Here is a 26,738-nt window from a genome sequence, read left to right as displayed (position 1 = left end):
AATGAAGTTTTTACCTTCGTTATAAAATATATAACGTTCAGGATGTATAAAAACAATCAAACTTTTTGAAATACGCCTTTTCCTTTCACTTTCACATTGTACATAAAAGAAATGGAATGAAAATAGAATATTTAAATAATAAAAAAGAATCATACCTGGAAATATTTAAAAATCTTTAAAAATTCTGTTTAAAGAGTCATTCCGAAAGAATAAATTATTAAATATCTATATTTTATTTGTTAAATAAAAATGATATATTAAAACTATCGTTTTTCCTTTACAATTATCATTAATTCTCTCGAACACATACTCACACAAAATAAAAATCAGAAAACATTAGTTCATGTACAATGAATAAATCCAACAGGAGAAACACTCTTTCAGAATGTTTGATTTTATCTGAGAGGAATGCATCGGTGTTTCTTTTTCTTAGATCACTCCACATTATAATGCCTGGTATGTATATTGCAGTTATTATTATTATGTTATTACAATCCAGATGTAATATAACAAATTAAGATTAATTGTATTGAATTATACAAACATTTGACTCATGCAGTTTATAGTTATTTAAAATTGAGCATTAGATTATACAGAGATTTAGATACTAGCATATAAGCTGAAAAATGTATGTGTAGACTATTTAGACAAATCGATCATATCGTTTGCATTTATAAAATTGTAAATGCATATAAAAAATTGTAGAGGAAAAGTATTCGGATACTAGTACACGATATTCTAATCTTTCGTACTTATGAAGTATTATGACAAACTGCACGAGAGTCAGTCGTTTCTATAGATCCCAAGACGTAATGTGATATAAACGTATTTCGTGCAATAATATTTATCAATAATATACCAAGTCAATTATTCATCGTCGCATCGGCGTTATAACAAACATTTGTTACGCGAATCAACGTACAATCATAAGACGTAAAATAAGTAATATACAAATTGTTTTAAATAATGTAATAAAACTAACAGAAGACTATCTATTGCATTCTAAATCAAACAGATTCAACCGTGATTGAACGAGATATTCCTTACACGAGAAGTTAGTTTTGTTATTAGTTTTTGATAATTACAATTTCCTTAAACCTGTTATTATTATTATAATACTGCGAGAAAAAAATAAACGATACAACCAAGAAGTCAATTTTCAAGCTATCCTCTTATCACTTCTCATTATTCGTATATTATCTATGTTATTTCTTAGAGATTTTCACACTTGACGTGCGGTAAAAACAGCTGTATCTGAAAAGTGGGAAGAGCATACAAGCGAGATATAAATACCGTTCGTTAGACGAACATGTCTATTGTAACATGAACTATTATTATCGCATATTCGTGGCGCTTAAATATAAATGCTAAAAGGAAACGTACTCTAAGTGAAACAAATAAATGCATGTGTACATGCATATGTATATTATGCGAATGTACATACACGTATTTATTCATTCACGCATATATCTCTTAAACAGTCAATTGTCGGAAGAAATCATAAATTTTTGTGCCAACGTATATGGTCTTAGAAAACGAAGAAAGAGACTCGTAGGCAGAATGTCTTAAAACCAAAAGCATCGACACTATCACTTCGGCTCGTTCATTTAAAATTTCCCGTGACATTTTCCAGTCTGATGATGATAATCAATTTTTATAGTTTTGATCGAATTATATTTAAAAAAACGATTAATATTTCGTAAAAATATTTAGTATCGGCGCCTTCGTTTCTTTGTTTCAGATATAGTCGATATTAAATATTCATATAAAAACGGACAATGTTGCTTGAATAATCTTAGTCGAATTAACATCGTTCGCTTTTTTTTACGAAGTCTTTGTAATATAATTGTTGTATCACTGTATACAATGTGGACTAGATTTACAATCTACAGGATAAGGGACGCTTAACGCTTCATTTTCTTTTCGCCTTTCACATTTATAAAATCAGCATCATGATCTCTTAGCGAACTGGCCACACTGTTTAATTAAAAAGTTTGCGAATCATTGGTATACAAAATATCTTTTCTACCTCTTAATTACACAATACAATAGGCATATCAATCATTATATGCTGTATACAAATTGGTGGTATATAAAATATTCTTCGATCATACAAATGTTAGAATGAAGATTTTAGAATGATACTCTTCCCATATTGAATGAACATGTAAATATAATCTTTTCAGTTCTGTATTATGAAACATACATATATGAATAGTAAAATTATTTTTTACAATAATATGGAAAAAATACAAATACGTATATTGAATATTAAATGAGAATTTTCATCATCATGGTATAAATATAAAAATTACTATTAGGTTTACAAATATAAACGAATACAAAATTTATTAGTATAATTTCACTGAACAAATTTGAAAAGATTAGAGTTATTACGAGATAAAAAAGCTTATTACATCGGCTGTAAGATAGTATATATTTAAAAATGTTAAATATATATTCAATCGAAATCTTTAATTTATACTACTGACTATATAATGAATTATATTTTCAAATTACATATATTTTTATCTCTTTTATGTGAATGGAAATACGTTCATGTTGAGGTAGCGTATCCAATATTGTGTGTTCAAAGACGAATGATCTCAATACTTGGTCCCATTTCGAAATCAGAATTTTCACTATTTATAATAATTTCGAAGTAAATATAGTATATGTTAAATATCAATGAAATATAATCCGATATCGTTAAGAGTAAAGTGAAAAAAAATAATTAATATGTAATGTAAAATATTGGAAAAATAATCTTCCTTAAAAAGTACAACTATTTAAACCTACTTAAAATACCTAACATAATGATAAAGTATCGTTATGAAAAATTGATTATAAATGAGAATGAAAATCGTTGTTCAACGAAAGGCTATATGTACATATTATATGTCGAGGAATCAACGTATTGATCTAACTTCATTTTTAGCTCTGCTATTGATAAAATTATATTTATATTGTATATAGGATGGAACGGCAATCGTAGTACAACAGGGTAGGCGGTGATTCTACATGAAAAGATAAGAAGAAAGTTTGGTATAACATCTTTTTATTCGAGGCTTCGTTTTTGAGAAAATTGAGCTTCAAAATTTGACAAGTATAATTAAATTTGGCTAATTCCGGACTAAAGAAGAGTAAATAATCAACAGGGGTTTAAAACTACATTTGAAAATAAAGTAAAAATGACTAGACAGGAATAAACAATCAGCAGGATGTTATTATACAAAAATTAAAAATAACATTTTTCTTTTAAAAGCCTTATTTTCAAAAAAAAATAAAGTTTGAATACGTTGAAGACTGGTGTGTTGTGTATATATATATATATATAAAACACATGTTCAAATTTATTTTTCTCAAAAATGAAACATCTTATGGAAAAATTTTATATATATATTTTCGACTTATTTTTTCACCTACATCACCACCTGCTCCGTTGTACTACGATTTCCATCTCATCCTATATGTATACAATTTTATTAATAACATACATCAATTCACTCTTCATCATCCATTTTTAATTGTATTAAATCTATATCAAGTGTTGTGCAGGCGACAGACTTTCCAACGGATTTTCTATTTTCATAATAATGAAAATTTAATAACTAACTTATATATGAACAAAAAAGATGATCGAATAGAATTCAATTTGATTAGAGACAATCACGTGGACGTCAATGTCTGCCCGGTTACAGGAACCTTGTAGTTTAACTGAAACGTTTCCCATACTTGAGACATGAGTATCTAAATATGTCTAAAAATTATCATCGGCATGATAGATGTGTAAAAACATCATCATCGAAGATAATAAAATATTAATAAACTTCGTTTGAACGAAAAAAGGGACTTAAGCCTTACCAAATCACTAACTTTTTAAGCAATATGATTTTGATTTCTCATACTATAATATTATGTATATGCATATTTAAATGTATCAATTGATACCATGCTCGAATACAAGGAAACTTATTTGAGGCAGTTAAAATAATAATGAACAATTTACAAAAATAAAACTACTATTCTTAAATCAATCAATAACACTAATATCTCAATTTTCAGTGTTTCAAGCACTACATACATGTATTGGTAATAACTATTAATATATGTCTGTCATAAGAAAAAAGTTAAACAAGTATTTTTCTAAACGACTAAAGATATATAAAAAGTTAATCGTAAATCTGTAAATGTGAATAATGTAAAGAATATCATCTGCCTCAAAATACGAATTTAATACAATAAAATAAAATAGCCTAAATGACATTGACATTGTACTCAGCGATCAATTGTAACGTAGATATTAGAACCAACTTCGAAGTATGGCATTGCAAGCGAACAATTTGGGCTTGAAAACAGAAGTTAGTTACAAAATGGTCGTACAAGGTTTTTACTATAATTGCTGGCAAGGTACGGACTGAGGTGGTAGCGCAGGTGGCAATGGTGCATTCTCTTCGTGAATCATCACGAGTTTACCGTATTTCACCATTCTCCTTCTATGTTTTTGCTGTAAACAAGATCTTGTTTTTTATTATCAGATTTAAGAAAAGATCTTGTACCAGTTTGTTTTTTTTTTTTACAAAATACTTTACAGCTACTATAAAATCGATACTAGTGCGATATCAAATCTTATTATTTAACGTAAGGACTTAAAATTATATTTTACCTGTGACATTGTGCCAGCCGTCCAACTTCCGCTGCTGCTTCCACTGTCACTACCACTAGAAGTAATCCCATCTTCGAGAACAAGCTTCGTTTCGAACCCCTCGACCTCTAAGTCCAAATAAAGCTGACCCAATTGATCGTTAACCAAAAGGGGTTGATTGAAATTTTTTAAGGCATCCATGTCTGCTTGAAGTACTTCGTTCAGAGTTTTGGGATGTATTTGATACTCGTATATTAATTCTGGAGTTAATTGAACACCTTCGAGCCACGGTGGCTCTTTTCTTCGCTTACCATATTGTTGCTTCATCATACTCTCCTATGAATAAATTTATTATTTATTAAAATTAATGTGACTGAAATCTTTTTGTGACTGAATTTTGTTAGATAATAATCAAAATTATTAGCTACCTCTGGTAAATATTCCGCTGGCTTTTGATCTGGATTGCAGCTGCTATCACTGCTCTTATATAGGAAACTACTGTAAAAGCTCGACGAGCTCGATTCGTCTACGGAGTAGTCGTTTTGTTTGTGGATCTTTTGATTCACTGGCGTTGGTGCATCCACTAAGCTCGAGCAACCTCCGTCATTGCTCACGCAAGAAGAGAATAATTCACCGGGTGATAGTACCTAATTATCATTAAATGTTTAACATATCCGTAAACCAATTAAAAAATTAAGTATAAAAATGTTGATTTACTTTTTTAGAAGATTCTGACATAGCCATACTGCTACCCGGTTCAGCTTTCACGCTTGTTGCTTGGCTCGCTGGACGTTTTCGATCGGAGCATTTGTTCATTGTAGACTGATTATTTTCACGCGTGACTGATGTTTGTTCGGGAATCAAGAATGGTCTGTACATCATGCCCGCTGACGGGGCACCTATTACTGGAGGATAAATGACACCGGCCATCGCCGTCGTCACATATGAAACTGGCACAAACACTAAAAATTAGTTTTGATATTTCAAATTTTAATTATTATTTAAGAACTCTCCCTTAAAAATTAATTTATTCAAATAAATACATACTATAAGGATTTGGTTGTGGGGGTTGCATTGAATGAGGCGGACTAAGTTTCTCTTGTAGAGATGATAAAACTGCAGGATCATTAGTTTGAGGTACGGGAATATAATACACTGGTATCATTGGCGGCAGTATTGGTACTCTGGGTATTGCTTGTGAATTCGTGCTGAAATTAGAGAAATCACAATTAACGCTTTGCGGATTGGAGATGCAAATTCGTCTTATAAAAATATTAACTACTGTTAAATAAATAAGAAATAGCAATGGATGCTATGAACAAAATGTTATGAATATGTTTTTACATTACATACTTGAATAATACAAGACCGTTATCAATAAATCAGATATAATATTGATCGCTCGAAAAGTTCATTCCGATTTTGAAGAAATTTAATTGATATAAAAAATCATGTTGAAAATAAGAAAAGTTCTGGAAGGATGGAATATTCAAGTTGTATGAAGGATGGAGAAAGATTGTGGGACAAAATAGCACTTATGTAATTCAATAAATGTATATCAAATTGAAATGTAAATCGAAACGAACTTGCCGAGCGACCTTTTGAATTTTTTCAATTACTCCAAAAATACGCAGGATTTCAGGCTATATTAATCGAAACAATCGATTACCTTTCTTTTATATTACCCTTCTTTAATATATAGCATTTTCTATGAAAAAACACTCACTTTTGTGGCACATTGTGTGGTTGAGCAGGTGAGGCAGGGGGCACGGTAACCGATAGAGGCTGCCACAAATTGATGTTGGCACCTTTTTGAATTACGGTAGATTGATCGACGCTCATGCTTGTAACTGTCGTCGTGACATTCGTAGGGAACTGACCCGCGGTACTTGTTCTTGACACCTCGTCATGCTTTGAAACCTAGCAAAATATAATCGAACGGGTTTAAACGTTTCTTCCTCGCCATAAGTCATGAACTCGAGATTATGTGTATTTATCGTTGAGTTACTAACTTTAAAACTGTCTCCTTCCCAGCTATGGCTTCCGCTTCTCTTAACTCCATGACCTTGATTAATAAAATGCATGTTCGGGTCCGTCGACATTTTCTCGGTGGTTTTTATTCGGGAATCCTTCAATTTGTCGCTGGCCTTAATGCTAGATCGAAGTTCCCGATGCTTCTGCATCATCAACTTTTCCATATCCTCATTGTGACGATTGAGCAACGACTCTGTCAACGTTGGAGGTTTGAAACTTTCCGTGCTAGTTGTATTCGACGTATTGCCTCTACTCGCTGAGCTTGTTTGATTGTTCGAACCACTGCTTAGATTTTCTGCGCTACCACTGCCGCTCCCACCGCTTCCGTTTATCGGTGACATGCATTTTCTCACTAATTATGTGATAATATATATACATGTTAGTATGTAAAATTTATTCTAATTCTGGAGGGAAGGTCATTTATGAAAATCATAAATATACGCTGTTTAAAAACTTCTTTGACGATAAATATCGTTAATAATACTCAATATCGTATATTTTATAATTTATAAATTTTTAAAAAACTGGTCAAAGTTGATAACGCCTTTACGTTCAAAAAATTCAATAGTGTGAAGTCTTACGGTGAAAACTGAACTCACCTGCTGAATTCGGGCTTGTCTTTTCACCTTCATCGTTGCTGGAATTGATATTCTCTTCGTCACTGCCGTACATGGTGGCAACCGGTGGCTTACTCTTAAAAAATCTTTCAATATTTTCGTTGTAGTTGAGCTGATTGTAACTTGGTGGTGTCTCAGTGGACGATTTACTGTCGTAGTACTCGCGATGGGGCGAAATCTCACCAAGCATCACGCTGTCGTGCTCCTGTAACAAGGGATTGCGTGATCCCTTCACAAGTATATTGTAGCGACTTAAAAAGAGTTGTCATTTGATTTCGGCACTGTCAATTGTTTTGCAAATTTGCGTTGCATTAAACCCGCGTCGCAGCGAGTAAGCTTTCATTTTTGTTAGATGTTTTGCCCAGTTATACGAGTTGCTATAATTTGTGCAAGTAATTTGTTCGTACTATGTAAGTCGCTCAGCAATCTTGCTACCGCAAAAATGCAATATTTACAGCGCGCGAGCGAGCGACTAATCGACCAACTAATATTTCTCCAGCTCTGTAACACCGTTAGTTGCGTTACAATCGACCAATTTTCTTCCATTCTACTTCTTTTCAAATCTTCTACTTCTTCTAGGCCAGTCATCGTTCATACATTCGTACATACTTTCATACATACTCATTCAACATTCCGTTATTTTTTAAAATTCCCGTTGGACGTACGAAAGATTTAAAGTCAAGATTAAGGCGAGAAATTTCGAAAAATTCGTGCGTCGCTGATGAAATAAAATGAAATAATCTGTATAAAGTGAATCTATATAAAATGAAATAATCTATACATGTACTTTTATATCTTTCGTTCTATTGATAACACCCTGTGAAATAATAGTTACTAACGATGGAAACGAAATTCAATCGAAGGAATATTGGAAGGAGCAGTGAGAATAAGAAATGCAGAATCTGTGGGGAGCGGGAAGTGATGATGAGGCACGTGCTGTAAGGCTATGAGAAGGTGAAAACGGAACAGAATGTGGAAATGGTATTAAGAGCAAAGGAAATAGAAATACATACTGAGAAGGATAGAGAGATCAAGGGAGAGTGAAAGAAGGGAAAAGGAAAAATTGAGGAAAACAATAAGAAACAGAAACTAACGAAAGGCAGAAAGCAATATGGAATACCGAAGAGGAAGCCAATAAAAGGAAGAACAGTATAAGGAAGAGAGAGAGAGAAAAGGAAGGAATTGAGCAACAGGTGTTATGTAATATGTAAATGTAGAAATATGCTATGCTCTACACACAGTCATACTTTACATATAGGCGAAGTATACATATAGGGTATGAGTGAAAGCGTAGATGGAGAAGGATAAACAAAGAGGGTGAGAATACGAAAGGTAAGCGGAGAAGATAAGAGATAGATGTAAGGCCGGAAGACCATCCTCAGCCACTAGACGAGTATATGTACAATGAATAAAATAAGTAAAATAATAGATAATAATTAATAACGAGAGTTAACCAGTACTGTCATCGGAACTTTCAAAATATTAACATCACTCTTGCACACCTTTAATGTATACTCTCTTCCATTCTCGCTTTCTCATATTGCCTCGTTAGTTTCAAAACCTTGTAAGTGAAGAGATACACTGGAACTTTATTCACGAGTGTGGTACTGCAATAAATTTATAGATGCACTTATAGCCTTTAACGTTAACGTATCTCAATTGTTTCTCGAATACATGAGACTGAACTTTTCAAATCCCGTACGTGATACCCTTTACGTACGGTCTATGAAATGATGATGATGATGAATAACAACAGTTACACTCAACACTAGGATACGATAAAGAGGCAAGAGAAGAGATATAATTCAGTTGTCCGATTGATGATACGATTCATAGAATGTTAAGGAATGGTTTAGCGCAGAAGAGAATTCCCTGATACATAGAAAAAGAAAGAAACGTTTCATTATTCGATAAAAAGATTCTCGAGATGAACGCGCAGAAGAAGAAGGGTATCGTCTAGAAATTGCAAAGGAATTAAACGATGCCTCGACGATAAGAACAGAAAACAAGATTACTCGAAGACAAACAATTTCTTGGCCAGCAAAATAAGTACGTAATGGAAAGATGAAGAAGAAATAATGATATCAAGCAGCGATAGAAATTACTAATCGTTCCTTTAAAAGAAAAATAGAAAATGGAAAAATATGTATGTGGTAGACAGAAGATGACACGTTTCGTTCAAAATTGCGCTAAAAATTCGAGATCAACGTATATAAGTAACAAATTGCCTTCTCTTTGTTCTTTTTTTTTATTTTGTTGCCCTTGTCCATATTTCATTGATCAATAAACAAATGCTATGCCGCCGAAAAACGGAAGCAATTGGCTACTATATGATACTAAACTGTTGCAATCGGAGTTGGTTTATAAAAGGCTTGGCGTTTTTACCAAATACATACGAATAGTAATATTGAATGAAAAGAAAGTAAATAGACTTACCAACAACGTGCCTACAAGGTTTTGAAATTGACGCTATCCTTCACCGGACCTACGCAAGTTTCATTTTGCTCTCCGTCTGTGTCAATGTACAAAACAATTTGATAGATTTTTCTTTATCGATCGTTTTGTTGATCGTTTGCTGGTACATTTTTTTCTATTTTTACTTACGACTAGCCGCATTATGCATTATAATAGCAGAATGCATGAATGCAGATGTGGATGAACCCTAACTCGTAAAAGTTGATTTTTTAGCACTACTTTAAGTTAAACATCCAGTTAAACTTGTCACCAGGCTGTAAAATTTTTAATCAGTTGTTTCTTACTCACCTTGCACCTTAGTTTCCAAATAAAAAATTCTAGGACATATCGTTCAGAAGCAGCGAGAATCTCATCATTTAGAAAAACGTGTTTTCTTTTTCAGATTCGTAAGGGCCAGAAAATTTAGAAAAAATGTTATCGAATAACAGATCTCAGAATGTTTCGAAGTTCTGATCTTTTGTTCTTTTCTTCTGAATTCCTCGCACTATTACCAATATAAATTTCATGTTGCTTCGTGGAAAGATATATCAACATAGAACTTCTTCTATTAATAACCCTTCACCTAACTCTTTGTATTCTACTTACACCATACATTCCCGATCGAATCAGCCGAAGAAAAAAAGAAATTTAGCAAAGGACATCCAAACTTGATTAAAAGGAACACCAGCCTCATAAAAAGCGATTTACTAAAATTAAAGCAATTTGTCGCTGGATATATGTGAGAAATTTCTTCTTTTCTTGGTTCTGTCGATACTGGCGATAAATATTCGGTACAAAGCATTCATTTTGTATTTTCTTCTTTGTTTTATACAATAATTATAATATCGCGTAAGATTTGAAGCAAATGAAAATGGTTAAAGCGAACTATGATAAAGTAATCTATACATTAGTAGTATAGATGTACATAGTAGTATAGTATAGTAAAAGTTGTTCATAAAACATGAGACTTGGACTAAACTGAAGCAAAAAGGGAAACAGAGAGACACGACATTTTAGGAAAATAAGAAAATAATAACGAAGGCTATGTTGTACCAAAATATTATCATACGATTCGTGAAACCATTAGGCAACACGATGCGTATTAGATATGATTTAAAGAAAATACCCTCAACGTTGAACCGTTATAAGAGGAACTCGGGTAATATTACAATTACTGTAAATATACTTGTAGTATACCACCATAGCGCGTTACAGCGTATTACTAGCAAAATAGGTAAGTGTCGGCGATACTAAAACGTAGCTAATAGTCACCGAAAAACTCCTGTCGTCGGTAGCGAGCACATCTTTCCCAAGACCGGGCGTCCTCGTCTCTTGCAGCAGATTTTCCATGAAGGACGCAAGGTCCTTGCACCTCTTTGACACATCAAGCTCGGTTATATCTGACTTTCTTTGGATGTTCTGCGCAGACGTACGATAGAACAAAAGAGAAAAAGTTGGGGAATGAGCGAACTTATTAGTTAGGATTAAAATTTCATGGGAATAATTATGCGGCTGTGAACGTTTTACTGTTTGTCTGTGTGTCTCGTTATCCTTCTTAAAATGCATTTATTTATTCGATGTCGCATTGCCCTTCAGAAAGAAAAAGAGGAACACAGAGAAAAAAGGAATTAATTCTCTAATAGTCTCCTGTTCTTTGCTTTCTGATATTACAACTTTGCTTAATAATTTGAACAAGTACTTAAGCTCCTAATCGAAAGGATAAATATATTGTCATGTAACATGTAGACAACGCGAATGTTTATTTATAATAATATTTATATCGCTATGAAAGAACGTGTATAATTTATATGTGAGTTGTTTTGTTGGCGTATAAATAAAAACTTGATCGACCATAAGGGTGATTGCTATGTTTACCTTATCGAACAATATCACGATCTAGACAAATTGTGTTAACTATATCACTGATGCAGCATGAATCATCGAAAGAAAACATACCTCGTCAAGAAGTGTACGTATCTCTCCTTGTATGATCTTGGCCTCTTTTAGCACCTCCTCACTAATGTTAGCCAATTGACCGTACTCGGTTGCGCATGGTAAGCGAAAGATATCAGGATTTGCTGGACCTTTCAGTACCCTGTGTTGACCTACGACAAACTCTAGTTTTTTCGTCCAAGGATTGATAAAGGACGACCACTCTGTTTCGAGGACGACGTAGCCTCCGTTCTGCACTCCGAACCTGTAGGGTTTCGATCTGAAGGAGGCACCTTCGAGCTTGATCACCTGTTCAACGACATGTGTATAAATATGAATAATCGAAGGAACAGGGATTTTTATACGTCGTTCGACGTTCGGTTGTCGGGACTCGCTTACGCTTGCACTTTTTCTGCGGATTACTTTTTTTTTTCTTTTACACTATTATTCTGTTTTTGTCTCAAGCGTATACTCGATCGAAACCTAAAAATTTGCTTTTTTGGGGCACATGCTCACAGTCTCATAGATGTCTTTGATGAAGGGCAGATCCTCGGGATGGTAGAAGTCGAATAGCGAACGGCCAACCATATCCTGAGGTAGATAGCCAAAGTATTGGACTACGTCGGGATCGACATGAGATAGGTAGCAGGTCGCAGTATGGCGGGTCGTGAATACCGAAGATATTATCGTTTCTTCTGGCGCTGCGGATAATGATAACAGGAAGGTCAAAGTCATTCTCTCTTTTGTTAAGTGCTTCCTTCATGATGAAAGCTTTAATCTTTATGGTACGCAATCGAACCAACTTTGGCTCGTTGACAAATCTGTACGAACACTTGTGCACTCTACCTATGTAAGCGTGAAATAATACTATAACATTGTGCGAAGAGATGTACCAACCATTTCAATATTGTATTTATGAATTTCGAACAGACTTGTCAGAAGGATTTAAAAGAAGTTTCGAAATGACATTCTAAGTCACGAGTAAATTATACTTAAGGCAAAATCTGCATCTAACAAAAGCGTTAATATTGATACAAGAAAATGATAAAGAGGCAAATAAATGGATTAATTCTCAAAATAACTTCCATCTATCGTTGATAAGAAGTTAATATAAACAATTTCCAGAATAGGCTGATAAGGGCAAACATCTTAGATTTCCCTTTCCCTTGTTTCATTGTTAGCAAATTTTTATATCGAAAACGTACACGAATAAAAAGAGAAAGAGGAATACGATATTATACTAAAATAGATCGCAATTAAAATATTCTTCATCTCTTTCTTTCTTATTGCCCTTCCTCTCTTTTTCGTTTAGATTAAAATACAATGAATAAAGAAAAATCATTACGTGTTCATCAAACAAAAAATGAATTTTTATCTATTTTATGGAAAATGATCGATGCGTTGTTATTCTTGTTCTTTGTTTCCGCTTCTTAAACGAATACTCGAAACAGTGGTCTCCAAACTGAACGAAAACGAAAAATTGGCCAGATGATAAAAAACGAATAAATAAAAAGACGACAAGGATGAGAGACTATCAAAATCGTCACGATTCTCGAATAAATATTTCTAATTTAAGAAAAATTACCTTCTGCTTAAGGCACGTCGCCGTGGAAACCACCGAGTCATATTTTATCATCGAGAAGATTAGACTGAAGAAACGACTCGACTATTATTTTTCACACATATTATTCACGAATGGATAAACCTTATACACAGATTTAGACATCATTGAAAATTCCTTATTCCTATTATTTTTATTTAGAACAAACAATTTATCGAATCTTTTTTGTCAGTCGATCCTCCTCGAAGATCTTCAATCGTACTACCTTTATATGCAGAATGAACAGGTTGGGCAGTAACCACCAGGAACATTGCTTTGTGTTGCTGTTCAGTTGCACGGTCTCGAAAATCCCTGAACGATAAGGTCAAGTGGAACGGAAGGTAGAAATTCGACCTCGCCGCCTTATGCTGATCAATGGACTGGTGAATAATCGATCTCGTAAACTTTCGCAACCCGCAGAATAAACTTGCCCTTCTACCGTTAATACCTATGAATACAATAATAAAACAAATAAATAAAATAATAAACCAAGATATATATATATAATAGATATTTATAGGTGTCTATAAAAGAATTTTATAACATATCTTAATGCGAGAAAAATTAGATAAAAGTTCAATGAGGATTATTAAATCACATTCTTCGCAGTCTAATTTTATCTTTTATTCAAAATTATAATTTCTTTTATGAAAAAATTTCATTAAGCAAATTTGATGTAATACCTTTCGGTCTATCTTCTTGAGGCGACACTATACTGCTTGAAATCTGATCGGCCAGTGTAGCCTTATCCTTGGGGTGTACATAGTCAATGAAAGATCGACCAATCCATGCGTCCTTGGGGTATCCTAGAGCTGTGCATATCGAGGGAGTCGTATACAAGACGAGGCCATCATGCATCGAAATCACCGCGCAAAATCCCTCCTATATAGGATATACAATATGAAACTGTTGATTTCTATTTACGTTAGATTGATGCTAGTAGATTTATCCATAAAATAATTGATTAACACGTAGATGACACCTGAATCTATATCATCAAGATAGTCTTCACATAAAACACCTTTTTCGATATCCCTGTTTTTCTTTTTTTTTTTAATCTAAATTACGTAGCTTGTAGAGTGAACTCGTCGCTACTTTTTCCTCGATTCTTCTTCACATTCTTTCCTATGATTTTTACCAACAGTTACATGCAAATTATGCGATGGAATTACCATAGGATATTTTACATGCAATACCTTAATAGTACTTTCAGTTGGTCACTTTCAAACGCTATATGCATAGAGAAAAGAGTTGTATTTCATCAAAGAATATAATTTTTATTCATTTAAAAAAATTCCAAATGATCGAAGATATAAATTAAATAAAAGCAGAAGAAATTCCATGACATAAAGAAATATATAGTTCTTTTGATAGAATATCTAATATAGTAAGTACATTTTAGAACTTGATTAGTGAACCTTCACCCAACAAACCAACCCCATTACTGGCGTTGAAGAAAGCTACTTGTTAACGTAAGTATTAAGAAGAAAAAAAGGAAATGTGCTATTTCTAAAGAGATTTAATAGTTTCACTATAAAGCCATTAGAAAGTCGTTTTGCGAGCAGCAATCTCCTTTCTCCATGCATAATATCACGGAAACCTCGCGACAATGGTACCACTATGTTACATCATCGTATACAAAAAGCCATACCAAATTGCAATAATTAAGGAAAAAAAATGTTCTAATGTATCGATATAGATAACAATCGGGTTAAGATTAATATATAGATATGTATATAATATTAGGTGGCAGGATGCTTTTGCGAGTATACTCGATTCTGCACCTCCCTAAGAAGAAGCCCCTCGATCGACCACGACCGAGCGAGTCTCGATTGACATAATTACTGTTTCTCTCTACGTGTCCTTCTACCACAGTTAACTAATTAGGAGAAATCTGTTTCCTCGTTGCTTTTTAATGAATACTAACATTGGCTTGAGAGGTGGAATCATCCAGAGGATTCGTACGAGAAGCAAGTCCTACTTCCACATCTGTGACGTTATCTCCGTTGTGCTCGCCGGGATCCGTTGCATCCACCAATTCTATGGCTACTTCTTCTTGTATACACCCAACAAAAATTCTCGTCGTTATATTCTGTTCTTCTTGGACATACCTGCCCATGTTTTCTAATAGAACATGGATTCTTTATACCCATTTAATATCTGTCAAGTTTTCAACAACGTTTCATGGACGTCCCTTTTATCGTTTTAACAATGGATAAACACGGAGATGTTTCTCGTTGCGTGATGGCTTTAATTTTGGAAGGCGATTTTAAATTTAGGATTCTAGGAGATCCTTTAAACGTGTGGGCGAAGGAAGGCAGTAACCAAGAAACGTAGCTGCTGTACGGATCTCCTTAGATACCCCTGAAAACGTGATATAGGGAAAGAGAATGTCTTGGATGATGGAAGAAACTAATTGAAATTAAATCGAAAATATTTGGAGGCGTCCAAGAAACGTGTAAGACGTGACCTATTGCATGGGTAATGAATTAATGAAGGATAGGAGATAGCAATGTTTCCTTAGTCCAACAGGACAAAAATTCCGCGACAACGTTTCGTAATACGAGAAGAAGTAACGAATCAACAGCTCGACATCGTTCTTGAAAGAAATAAATAAAATGGAATTCAACTTCGAGCTCTATAACACACCAAGCTGATACCAAGGCAATTTTTACTTCTCGACTCTCGTTTTTTATCTCGTTTATCGAGCGACTGTTACTGGAATCTAATTTTTTAAATCATCCATAGTGTCGTTAAATTCATTCGCGACGTTATTGCAAATCGGTCGCTTCGTGTTTGGACGTCAACGTGCTCCACGTTGTTCAATTTTAAAACAACACAGTTATCAAAGATTGTACAATACATTGTACTTAGCTATCCCTCGTGCAACGAACTAACAAACGAGCATCGTGATTACGAAACGGATCTATTCTCGCGTTAAAACATGTCGTATTGCAGGACACGTCGCAGGCTCGTAACCAGTAAATCAGGTCCAAGCTCGTAACGACCGATGAAAAAAGCCTACGTAAGAATTGGTTATTCGAGAAGTGGATTATTAAAAATTATGTAAATAATTACGTAAATCATAGACGTTTCTCGATGTTATATAAAGCTCGGTTCAGTTGTGAGTGCTACTGTGGCTGGACCAAACGGAGAGCTCGACAGCACCTGCCTTTTGTTCACGGATAGTACCGAGTGATTATATAAAACCAGTATAAGGAGAAATTATATATAAATACATATATAATCTCAATGCTTAAAATATTTTAGGACTACTATTCTATCCGACAGCTGTCCTCCGCCGAAGGGGCACGCATGTATACCAAGTGATGCTTATATCACTGTAGTCAGGCTATTCAAGGAACTATTTACAGCCTTGTAATTAGAAATGCGTTATATATCGTTTATACGTTGTTATCGTTTATCACTTCAATTCATAACGCGAAAGATAGTATCTTCCAACGTTGTTACTATTTATGTCTCTTACATTTACTAAAGGATTCGTTGTGCAAGTAGCGATACTGGCGCGGGAAGGTTGCTATAACGAAAAAGGATCAATATTTTACCACGTAAGTGAGTTAGAAACGGGGTACTCTTTTCGAGGTTTTGTTCACGCTGGGCAGAGCTGAGATTAATTGCCAGGGTAACAACAACAGCCATTACTCTATTGTGTGACTATTTTATTTAAACACAAGCTACGTAAAACTCTCGTTTAAAAAGGTTCAGGACAATCGATGCTAATCGAGTGTCCCCGAATTCGAAGCAGACGAACCCTTCAGATCCATTGAATCTCTCTTTTGTCCAAACTGAAACGCGAACTTGTAGGAGCTGACTAAGTAAAAACAGGACGCTCAAGACCGTTTCAACTTTGAACAAAAGAAGATGCAATTGACCGTTTCAGATTCAATGTCTGACGGACTAAGGGAACCATGGAGATGGACGTAAAGAAGGAAGAATGGTCATTCGAAGTCTTTGGCTATGAAGTAAGCGAAATCTAATTGAAGGGAAAAGTGCACGAAACCAAATAACGTTGTGCAAAACTGTCGATCTTCTTTCTACTTCCCCGAGAAAAATTGATTCGTGTTTCACGTATAGTTTTTAATTATAATTGTCAACGATCGTACAGTTCTGCGTTAAATCGATTTCTATCAATGTTTAATCTTAACCGTGAAACTAGAAGGAGGAAATTGTATTCGGTAGAGTCTGCAGTAGTACGAAAAAATAGTTAGACGGACGATAAGAATTTGATATTTGCTCCTCCTCCTGTGATACCGATCACATAAATCAATGATTACACGTCTCCAATGACTAAGCTACCTTATAAACGAAGAGATTCTAGGAATTGTACAGTTAACGTGCACTTGTTCCCGCAAATTTTGTATTACAACCAACCTGATTTTTTTTCAAGTATTGGCTTCGTTGGGACGGTGACATTATAAGACACAGCCTCTGGCTGTGTGCCGGCACTTTTCAGGATAATATCTGCCTCAGCATTAACAGCCAAAATCGTCTTCGACTTCTTCTTCTTGTATTCTTTGTCCTTTCTTTTGCTGATTGGCTGCGGTAGTGCTTCATTGCTATATTCATATGAACGTTACATGTATAAATGGAAAAAAGTTTCTAATCTTAATCTAGCGAAAAGATCCAAAAATTAGTAAAGACGGAACGTAACTTTAGAAAATGGTCAAACGTGGCATTTTGTAAAAACTTCGCATCATCGAAGAATATAATGTATTTTCTACGACATTACCTAACCATGTTTAAGGGAGTGATAACAAGGGAAAGAGTGACTTACTTTCGTTAACTTATAAAGAAAGCAATCGCGATCGATAAAATGAAGCGAGTAGATCAACCTGTAACACAATATACGCATATATCGCGTAAAAAGAAGTAAGAATCAAACAATGATTCGCGACTCGTAGTTAAGGTAAGTTTCATATTTCCAGCAGAGTTTTCATAAGCTGACATAGTAAAATTCATTGATCTTATCGTGATGTTTATTCAACTATTTTTATTGCGCAATCTTATCGAAATATCCTTAAGTAATCTGAAATAAAACATTCTCATGTGTTTTGTGATGATAACGCGATATTGGTAACGTTGATATACGTTATATGCTTTCAATACGATGCTAATTATAGATATACGTTCTAAAAATAAGTTTATTTCCCGCTTAGTCAACAAATAAGGAATCCACTGTGCACGCATGCGAACATGAGCTCTAGGTTCATTTATTGCTTTAACAGTTGCTTCATCAAAGAGAATGTTGTTATTCTAAACGACCATGATAAGCATAACTAGATTTATAGTATTGTTACGTGTTGTGGGAGTGGAATGATACAAAAATAGACTAGATTGCCGAGAAACTTTCTCCAGGAAAACCATTTGCAACAAAAATACAATACGTAACAAATGCTTTAGGTCATCAAATAGTGATTGCATTCGTTACGTAACAAAGAGAAAGTGCATTTCTCTCTTTCAAGCTTTCTCCAAGATTAGTTCGGTCATTTAATGTTTATATTTCCTAGTTCGATATTAAAGCTTGAGAAGGCCGATATATTCAAATAGCTTTGATTAAAACAATAGAAAGAATACGTACTTCGAATTTATATTACAATGCTCATAGAAATAAAATTAAAATAATTGCATGCTAATACCTTTTGAACTAAAAAATATAAAGAAATTCGTTATTATTCATCTTAATATTCTTCTTTAAACACCCAAAGTGATATTATCTGTTTCCTTTAATCAGGATTAGTCACAAATCGATATGTACAAAGCAGGAAATTTATTAATATAATTTGAAATACATTATGCAATAGGATAGCCTTTAATTGTACTCTCTCTCTCTCTCTCTCTCTCTCTCTCTTAAGAGAGAGGAAAGCTATTGTCTAACGCCTCTCATAATATATACGTATTTCTAGCATGAAAGAGCAATTACAAAAACATTGTTACAAATATAAATTAATTTCCAGTAACATCTGTTCCTTTGTGATTAAATATAGTTATTCGCAAGGGTTGATTTAAATTACCAAATATATACCCATTCTACTCGAAGCAACAGAAAAGCATTCGCGGTAATTAACCTTGACCCTTGCAAGTTATGTGGAGAATTATATGAGGTATATTCTGCGAGTTGTGCGCGGCAAGCGACGACGCATTCTCATACTATTGGTTCGAGAAGTGCTTGTTGCACCGTCAGAGACCAATAGACATGAAACGATGCGAGGCATGTCACTCTGCTCTTCAGATATTTCGAATCAAGCAAACAGTAATATTTTTCACGTCGGATAACACGGCGTAATCAGCTTGCTTAAAGTGCTCAATCGCTGTTTTCCTTACAAAGTTTTCGCGTCAAGAAAGGAAAAGAGAAAAAAAGAGACGAACGTTGTCGTCGATCGGTGAGGTTTAAATGAAACAGGACAAGTGAATGACGTTACAGTTTGATATATAAATTCAAAGCACCATTGTCTTTTTATTTTCTCTACCTCTTATTATATCTGACGAATAATCAGAAATAGACTTGTTTTAACTGTAATTTATAGACCCGGTGATGATTTATTATTGCAATGGCGCGGCCTATCCAGATTATGCAATAATACGTGGGGATACTTCATGCCACGTAGGCGACGCCAATGGCGACGTTGTAGGCACGTGGCAGGGCACATGCACCAGTGTTTACAGCTGCAAGTAACAAGGTTTGTGTGCGCTTTCTCGTAACTGAATGTAATCATTCTCTTGCACGTACATGAATACGATAGTAAAAATCCACATTGCTGGGCGCGTATGCGAGCTGTGTCACCTTCACAATCGCGATAATTATAGAACAACCGTGTTCAACTGTATGAACATACCAGGAGTACAAATCTGTCAATAATTTTTTCTGATGTTCCATTATATGACTTTAATTATAGAAAAAGGGGAAGAATAAAATTTAAAACAAAAATTGACTAGATGACTAGTGACATAGATACAGACATCGAAATTTAAACGTTTCTTCAACTGTAATTATACAGAAGAAAATGATGGAGAAAGTTGTGTTGGCTTCTCTAATTTCACTATTGCTTTTGATTTGCAGGATGAATAATTCGCAAATGTTAATGACGTTCTTTCTAAGGTGTTCATGTACTCGAGCGAATAATCTAATTGGCAAACTCACGTTAGCATGCAACGTCTATTCAATCTTGTTGATTACAGCGGTTATATACACACCACAATCACTAATTTTAACTTAGACAGCTATTTTCCTTCTTTAAATATAAATAGACATTTTTCGATAGTAGAATAATATGTGTATGTACTTTTCGTTTTTCCAATGTCAGATACTTTTTGCGACGTTCCATAAACGCCTGGGGCACGTTATACTAAAATCTTCTTTAACTACAGTGAAGTGCCTCCACTTGTCTAAGTTCATGTATTTTTCATTCGACGTACAATTATTGGAGATAACTACACAAAGTAGTACCGTAATATTGCAAGACTACAATTAGCAGTGTCTTGCGTATATTTTATTTTTTAGTACCAAGAAAAAAAAAATAATGATAGACACTTGCTTCAAATTATTTTTTATCGAAAGTTCACACAGCACTGAGGAACAACAATTACTTTCCACTGGATACTTTATCCTTATTCTTTACTAGCTGAAGTTGTAATGATTTATCAATTGCTTATAAATACGACATATTGATATTTCACGCATAGTAGCAAGATCCTTACGATCATAAATACTTTCACTTGCCATCAGCGGTCAATAGGTATCTCTGTGTTTTTTGAGGATCGTATTTTGGGGGAAAAATTTTTGTAAGAGTCAACCGTCATCGCGATTGCTTCTATCTTTGGACTACCGATAATACTAAAGAAACTTAAGCGATATATTACCTGGATCCAAATGTGGAGGGGCGCCTACCGCAATAACCGCTACTTTCGGAGCGGTTACTGTTTCTCGAGATTGAGCTGCCACTACTGCAACAGAAATGAGTAAACGTTATTAAACATTATTTAGTGAATCCGTGTGTTACTAGTATAAAACAAAAATGACATTTTTAGATGGGTTTATCGTAATATGGCTTACATACGTAATGTAGTCACGTTAACGTCTGACGATTAATCGACCAAACTACTGTATATGCTTATTCACTGCGCTAGGTCTGACCTTGACTATCCGTTACTACTGAACGCGCTCGCGTATTGAAATAATCTTTAAATCGATAGCTTACCAAGCTTCCCGTGCGATTATCAAACTTGCAAAACGTCAAATATATTAGAGTTTTAATGTTTTGCAATATTGTAAGTTTAACGAATAACATATTCAACAGATTACTATTTCAATGTTTAATGGCATTGAAGATTGAAAATGAAAATGATCGTAAGTACCGAAGCTTTATGAATTTATGTTGCTCGATTACGAAATTTACGCTTTTTATCGAACTCTTGTAAGATTCATTTGTTATAATTTGTTCCTTCGTAACTAGATCCACGTGTAACGCTGGAACTAGAATACGCGTCTTCCGATAAGAGTTGCACCGTCCTTAGAAACAGTATCCTCGACAAATTAACTCATCTACCATGAGAACAGACTGAAAAACTTGCTGAACAAACGAAAAATCGTGCGCAAGCTTGATCTAGTTCGTATCGCGAAAACAGAATTACTATCCTCCGATTATCTCTGTTTCACTGGCAAATGGGTACAGAGGTGGATAGAAGCTGATTGCAGCAGAGGTTCATTTCTCGAACGATAGAAACGGCCTCGGCCCATTGGCCAATTAAACCGGTGTCAAGAAAGTCACGCGATTCGCTGGCACAAAATCTCTGAAACCAGTTATGGAATGGAAAAAAAAGGACCGATCACATGTTCGGCAAACGTGACCACCACAATCGGCCCTTACGTCGGAGTCTTTCTGGCCTTTCACTGTCCTCATTATTTCCCAGGGAACGAGCACGGGGCTCCTACATTTGTTGCACCTCGTTCGGTAGGAAAAATTATTGCATAAGGTCTGTTTCACGCTCGTGGCCCCGTGACTAGAACTGTCGAACGGGACCGTGATCCGGCTATCGATTTTATTCGAAGTTCTGACACGAATAATCCCAAGGAAACGTCGCATTAACGAGATATAAAATCCGACAAAACATAGAATTCGCGATTATAATTAATCTCTAACTACAGACGTCTATATTTTATCCGTTATGTATCATTTCTAAGATTATTTGACAAATTCTATTTCGATTAAGTTTTTGTGTTGTAAAAATTAATGACTATTTTAAATACTGGAATTTTTAGACTTCAACGCAAAATTACGGTAATAGAATAAAAATTCAGACTCTTCTCAGGGATTCGTCGCGCTATTCTGGCGACGTATTTTTGGAATGTTTATAAATCTAATGAAAAGCCTTATTAATTTTTATAGTGACATAATCCTCTCATATTGACGTAGGGAATGATACTATTATGCAATTAAAACAACAAACTGGTAAATACGTTGGATCAGCATATGGTGCAACATTCGCTTCCCTAGAGGAACATCACGTTTCACTCTTCATCGGGTACCTGCAGCGTGTACAATTTTACTTGATAAGCAACACGTGAGAATTCAGAATCTATAATTATGCGTGAGTATCAATCAGTTGAGTAGCATCAATAGCCGACTCGCCCACGATGTCGTTCTTTGTTATTATAGGGGATCGCCATTAACTGTTACATCGACGATGGTTAATTAAAAAAACAAAGCTTGAAATACAACGTGCATATTGTACCAAGCAAGGTTCCCTTAAAACAAATTTTTTTAAAACCTCAAATATACAACTTTTGTATGCAATTATCGTCTATATCAAAGACAAGACTTCTAAGGTTTGTAATTTACTTCTAGATTCCTTATCAAATTATAATCTGATTGCTCTAGTCATTTTAGATCAATAAAATTTTGATGACGCAATAAAATCATAAGAATTGCTTTGATTAAATATAAAAAAATTCGATCATCAAACATCAATAAAAAGCCACTTGGTTTATAATTTCTTCAATATTGCATCTTATTTCGCAAGGTTCTCGAGATTGGTACCATCGTGGAAAGTATTTCAGTCAGACGTTAACTTTCGTTAACGTAGCAATCAGCGATCTTGCGTACGCTTTGCATTCGTTCGACCTGTTTTCATCGGGTTTCTCAACCCGAGCTTGGATGTTTAAATGCGAACGTGGAAATGCAAGCGGCATGTTTCGCTGAGAAACTAGTTAGCCTTAACCGTCGTGTTCGAGTTTCTATCCTTCTTGTTCGCTATGCTTTTCGTCTGCCTCTCACCTACATCATCGACAAAGCGTGTCAATGCCAAGAATCCTGTGCTAACGTACACTACATGGAGACTGGATATCCTAGCGATCCTAATAGTGAATATCCTACAGCTAAGTTTACAACGACAAACAATTGTTCGTAAATTCGTGTCGGTCAGTGTAGATTTAGCCTAAGATATCTCATAAATTTTCAATTTGTTTAATTTGTGAATTATCACAATGATTTTGTCAGAGAGCAACCACTTATGTATGTCTGCAAGATACCCACGTGAAATTCATCCGCAAGTAAAAGTCTTTTCTCGAATACTAAAGATATTAAGGAAACAAAATCTATCAACGAGCTGAGAAGTTCAATTGAGTCTGATGGAACAGTCATTCAGCGATTAAGAGATCAGGGGTCAAACTTTACGGGTCCAATAATCTGATCAATCAATTCTATTCCTTGTCGTCAGTGATGGATCCAGAGCGGCGACCGCCATCCCCCACTCGAGAATAAAAGAATATAAAAATATTATACCACATTCTGAAAAACTTGTTAGATATATAATTAATATTAATTTATTAATTTAATTATTTAGGCTATATACAGTATCGGATAGAGATATTGAAATGTAAGTTATAAGTAAATTTTTAATCTTGGAAAAGAAAATTTAGAAATGTACTTTTACACATTTCGCTGCCCTCACCGAAGAAAGGCTCCATTACTGCTAGTCATGAACAAAATTTGCACTTGTAATTTTTATTTCGATACAAGTTTCGGAAGAATGATCGTGTCTACTCAGATGATCAAGATGCGTAGGCAGTGGTAATTCTTAGTAGTAAGTATGAAACTTTGAAATATACAATTTATCAAGACGAATTGAAGAAACCAATTGATCAGTCAATCGATTAATTCGTTTTCTTTAGTATATATACAATATACTTCATAAGTACACACTCTAAGTGTTATGGTTCGATATTAAACATCATTCACATGGGACATAAGAAAATTAAGTTTGTAGGGATTTCTTCGCGTTCACAAATGCAAATCGTTATGAAACTCTCTTACATCTTTTGTAAGGTCTCCGAACGCGATAAAAAATCGCAAAACTTCTGACATATCGAAACCTGTATTTTCCAATCGATCCAATGATTTATAGTTCATCTCCGGCTTGGATTTTCCAAACGTTTAATCAAACATTTACTTTTACTATCTTTGTACATTCATTTATGAAATAACGCGCGGTCATATATACATATATTGCATAAATTGAGATTACACAAGAATTCGACTCGAATCGGCAAATGGAAAATAAAAAAAAAAGAGGAGAGAAAGCAAAAAAAGGGATTATGTCTCATCAAGAGAATACGTGAGATATTTCTGTATTAGTTAAATCTGTATTAAAATAGCAAGTCAATTAGATTGGTTGCAATTAAACAGCATTCATTAATTAAGATCTGATAAACGTTTATTAAACGTCTGCATGTAGATTGTACAAGATGAACATAATAGAATAACGATGTATTAATTATGCTCGATAAAAATTTATATAGCTTTTTGCCTTCATCCCTTGCGTTCTATTAACGTCGATGTTATTTATGCATATTAGTTATTTACATTAATTCCCATCTGTTCTCTTTCCTGAAGAATAAATACGCTTTGTATACGATTTATTACATAAATATTAACAAAATCATTTACAATTATTTAGTGTATCGATATCAGAATGTATTTTAAACGATACGATAAAATGGAAGTTTTATAATATGTTTTTTAATACCGAATAAACTAATAATTTTCAAGACTATTCTATCTCATGATTAGTCCTTTTAGTTACCAACTACTGTACCATATATTATTTCAAATGAAAATTAGTCAGATAGTATAAGAATACATTAATACATTTAATATACATATTAATATACATTTCTGGTATTGGTATCATGTCAAAAAGGTGGGAAATCTTACAGTTCACACTTTACGTTAATACCTGTGATTATTAAAATTTGGTGTTGTAAGAATATGAATTGTAGAAATGTAATTTTACCTGAAATATCCATCGACTCGTCTTTTTCTTATAGACGTATCATTGGAATAATGTATAATGAGTTGATCGACTAATATAACGCATAGTTCATATTTGAAATTCATGGCGCTATATTCAAATCAATGCTTGCGAAATGAAATAAATTCAGCGCACTTCGAAAGGTATAGACAAACAATCAAAAAATTCGATACATACCTACGTTGCGACTGACTGTTGCTACAAGTATTGGAATATCCGGAATCCGACACCTTAGCATTTTCAGTAGATACTTCTTCCATCGTTCTCTTCTAAGGGTAGCGTTTCTTTTAGACGATATCCGTTAAGTCACAACACTGCTGCTAAATAAAATGAACTCGATGTTCACGCGTCATTTCTATATTTCGTGGCAGTAAAAGTGTTAAGAACTGATAAAGAAATAAGCGAAGGCAAATTGCTCGTATTTGTAAGAACAAAAGGGGATAAGTTTTTTTTGTTTAATGTATCGCATTCACCATTAATAATCAAATTAAGAATAACGCACCATTTGATCGGTTATAAAAAATCAGTAAATAGAGAAATAGACTTTCACTAATTTTCAGTTGGTTTCACAATAATATAATAAACACCACGATGCGTTCTAGACGACGATGTCTATAAAGACTGAACTGAACCATACATTACATATCTACCGCGCGGAGCGACTGTTCCGCATCATGCTGCACGTTCGGTAACACGTGAGTTGTTATCCCTCCCAGCCTACTGTTAACCTATATCGATGCAAAACGTGCCCCACTTAAACCTCTCGAACGACGAACGCGATTAAAATATGTAATCTGCTACCCCACGACTTTTACGCTTGATTCCAGCGCAGTTTAATGGCGCGAAAATCATTCCTTACGTACTATTGCGACACCTGCTGACAGCTTTATTCCATAATATCTTCCGATTTAAATTTAAGGCGATAGATCATATTGGAGAATCGATTAAAAATAACATAACGTACTCCTTTTTTATAAAAGTTATTTTATTGGACATTTTATGAGCATATCAGAGAAATATGCTAAAAATAAATTATAAACATGGTATACCTTAAAAGTGCAGTATAAAAGCGAAATGCGTAAACAAGTACAAATACAATAATCTTCTGATCGCCATAATGATCTCCGTT

At 34.3% G+C, this 26,738-nt stretch overlaps 1 protein-coding gene across 8 annotated transcripts; it reads right to left on the bottom strand.

The window, feature by feature from the left end:
* Positions 1–450: 450 nt before the first annotated feature.
* On the bottom strand, positions 451–26,289 carry LOC100631060 (period). Of its 8 annotated transcripts, XM_048410668.1 has the most exons (18): positions 26,112–26,288; positions 25,787–25,926; positions 21,161–21,244; positions 17,675–17,859; positions 15,210–15,406; positions 13,966–14,164; positions 13,509–13,730; positions 12,199–12,383; positions 11,707–11,991; positions 11,023–11,169; positions 7,279–7,525; positions 6,658–7,031; positions 6,372–6,565; positions 5,693–5,853; positions 5,363–5,607; positions 5,074–5,292; positions 4,667–4,981; positions 451–4,507 (listed from the first exon to the last, which is right to left on the bottom strand). In XM_048410668.1, exons 2-18 carry the CDS (start codon positions 25,867–25,869, stop codon positions 4,394–4,396), a joined length of 3,456 nt encoding a protein of 1,151 aa, XP_048266625.1. In that variant the 5' UTR covers positions 25,870–25,926; positions 26,112–26,288; the 3' UTR covers positions 451–4,393. The 8 variants fall into 8 exon arrangements, with proteins under 8 accessions (XP_048266625.1, XP_048266626.1, XP_048266624.1 ...); XM_048410669.1 differs by having other exon boundaries at positions 5,363–5,595; positions 25,787–26,289; XM_048410667.1 differs by having other exon boundaries at positions 25,787–26,288.
* Positions 26,290–26,738: the final 449 nt, after the last annotated feature.

The sequence above is a fragment of the Bombus terrestris genome, chromosome 12 (genome assembly GCF_910591885.1).
Source record: "Bombus terrestris chromosome 12, iyBomTerr1.2, whole genome shotgun sequence".
Lineage (NCBI taxonomy): Eukaryota > Metazoa > Arthropoda > Insecta > Hymenoptera > Apidae > Bombus > Bombus terrestris.
The sequence above is the reverse complement of the archived record's forward strand: the minus strand, read 5'-3'. Positions and strand labels throughout refer to the sequence as shown.

What these genes read in the sequence shown, in the direction of transcription:
- LOC100631060 (XM_048410667.1), bottom strand. Translation starts at nt 25,869, where the DNA reads ATGGAAGAAGTATCTACTGAAAATGCTAAGGTGTCGGATTCCGGATAT. An exon ending in ATTCCACCTCTCAAGCCAAT is followed by an intron (nt 14,165 to 15,209) that starts GTTAGTATTCAT and finishes TATCCTATATAG; the next exon opens with GAGGGATTTTGCGCGGTGAT. An exon ending in GGGAAGGAGACAGTTTTAAA is followed by an intron (nt 6,566 to 6,657) that starts GTTAGTAACTCA and finishes ATATTTTGCTAG; the next exon opens with GTTTCAAAGCATGACGAGGT.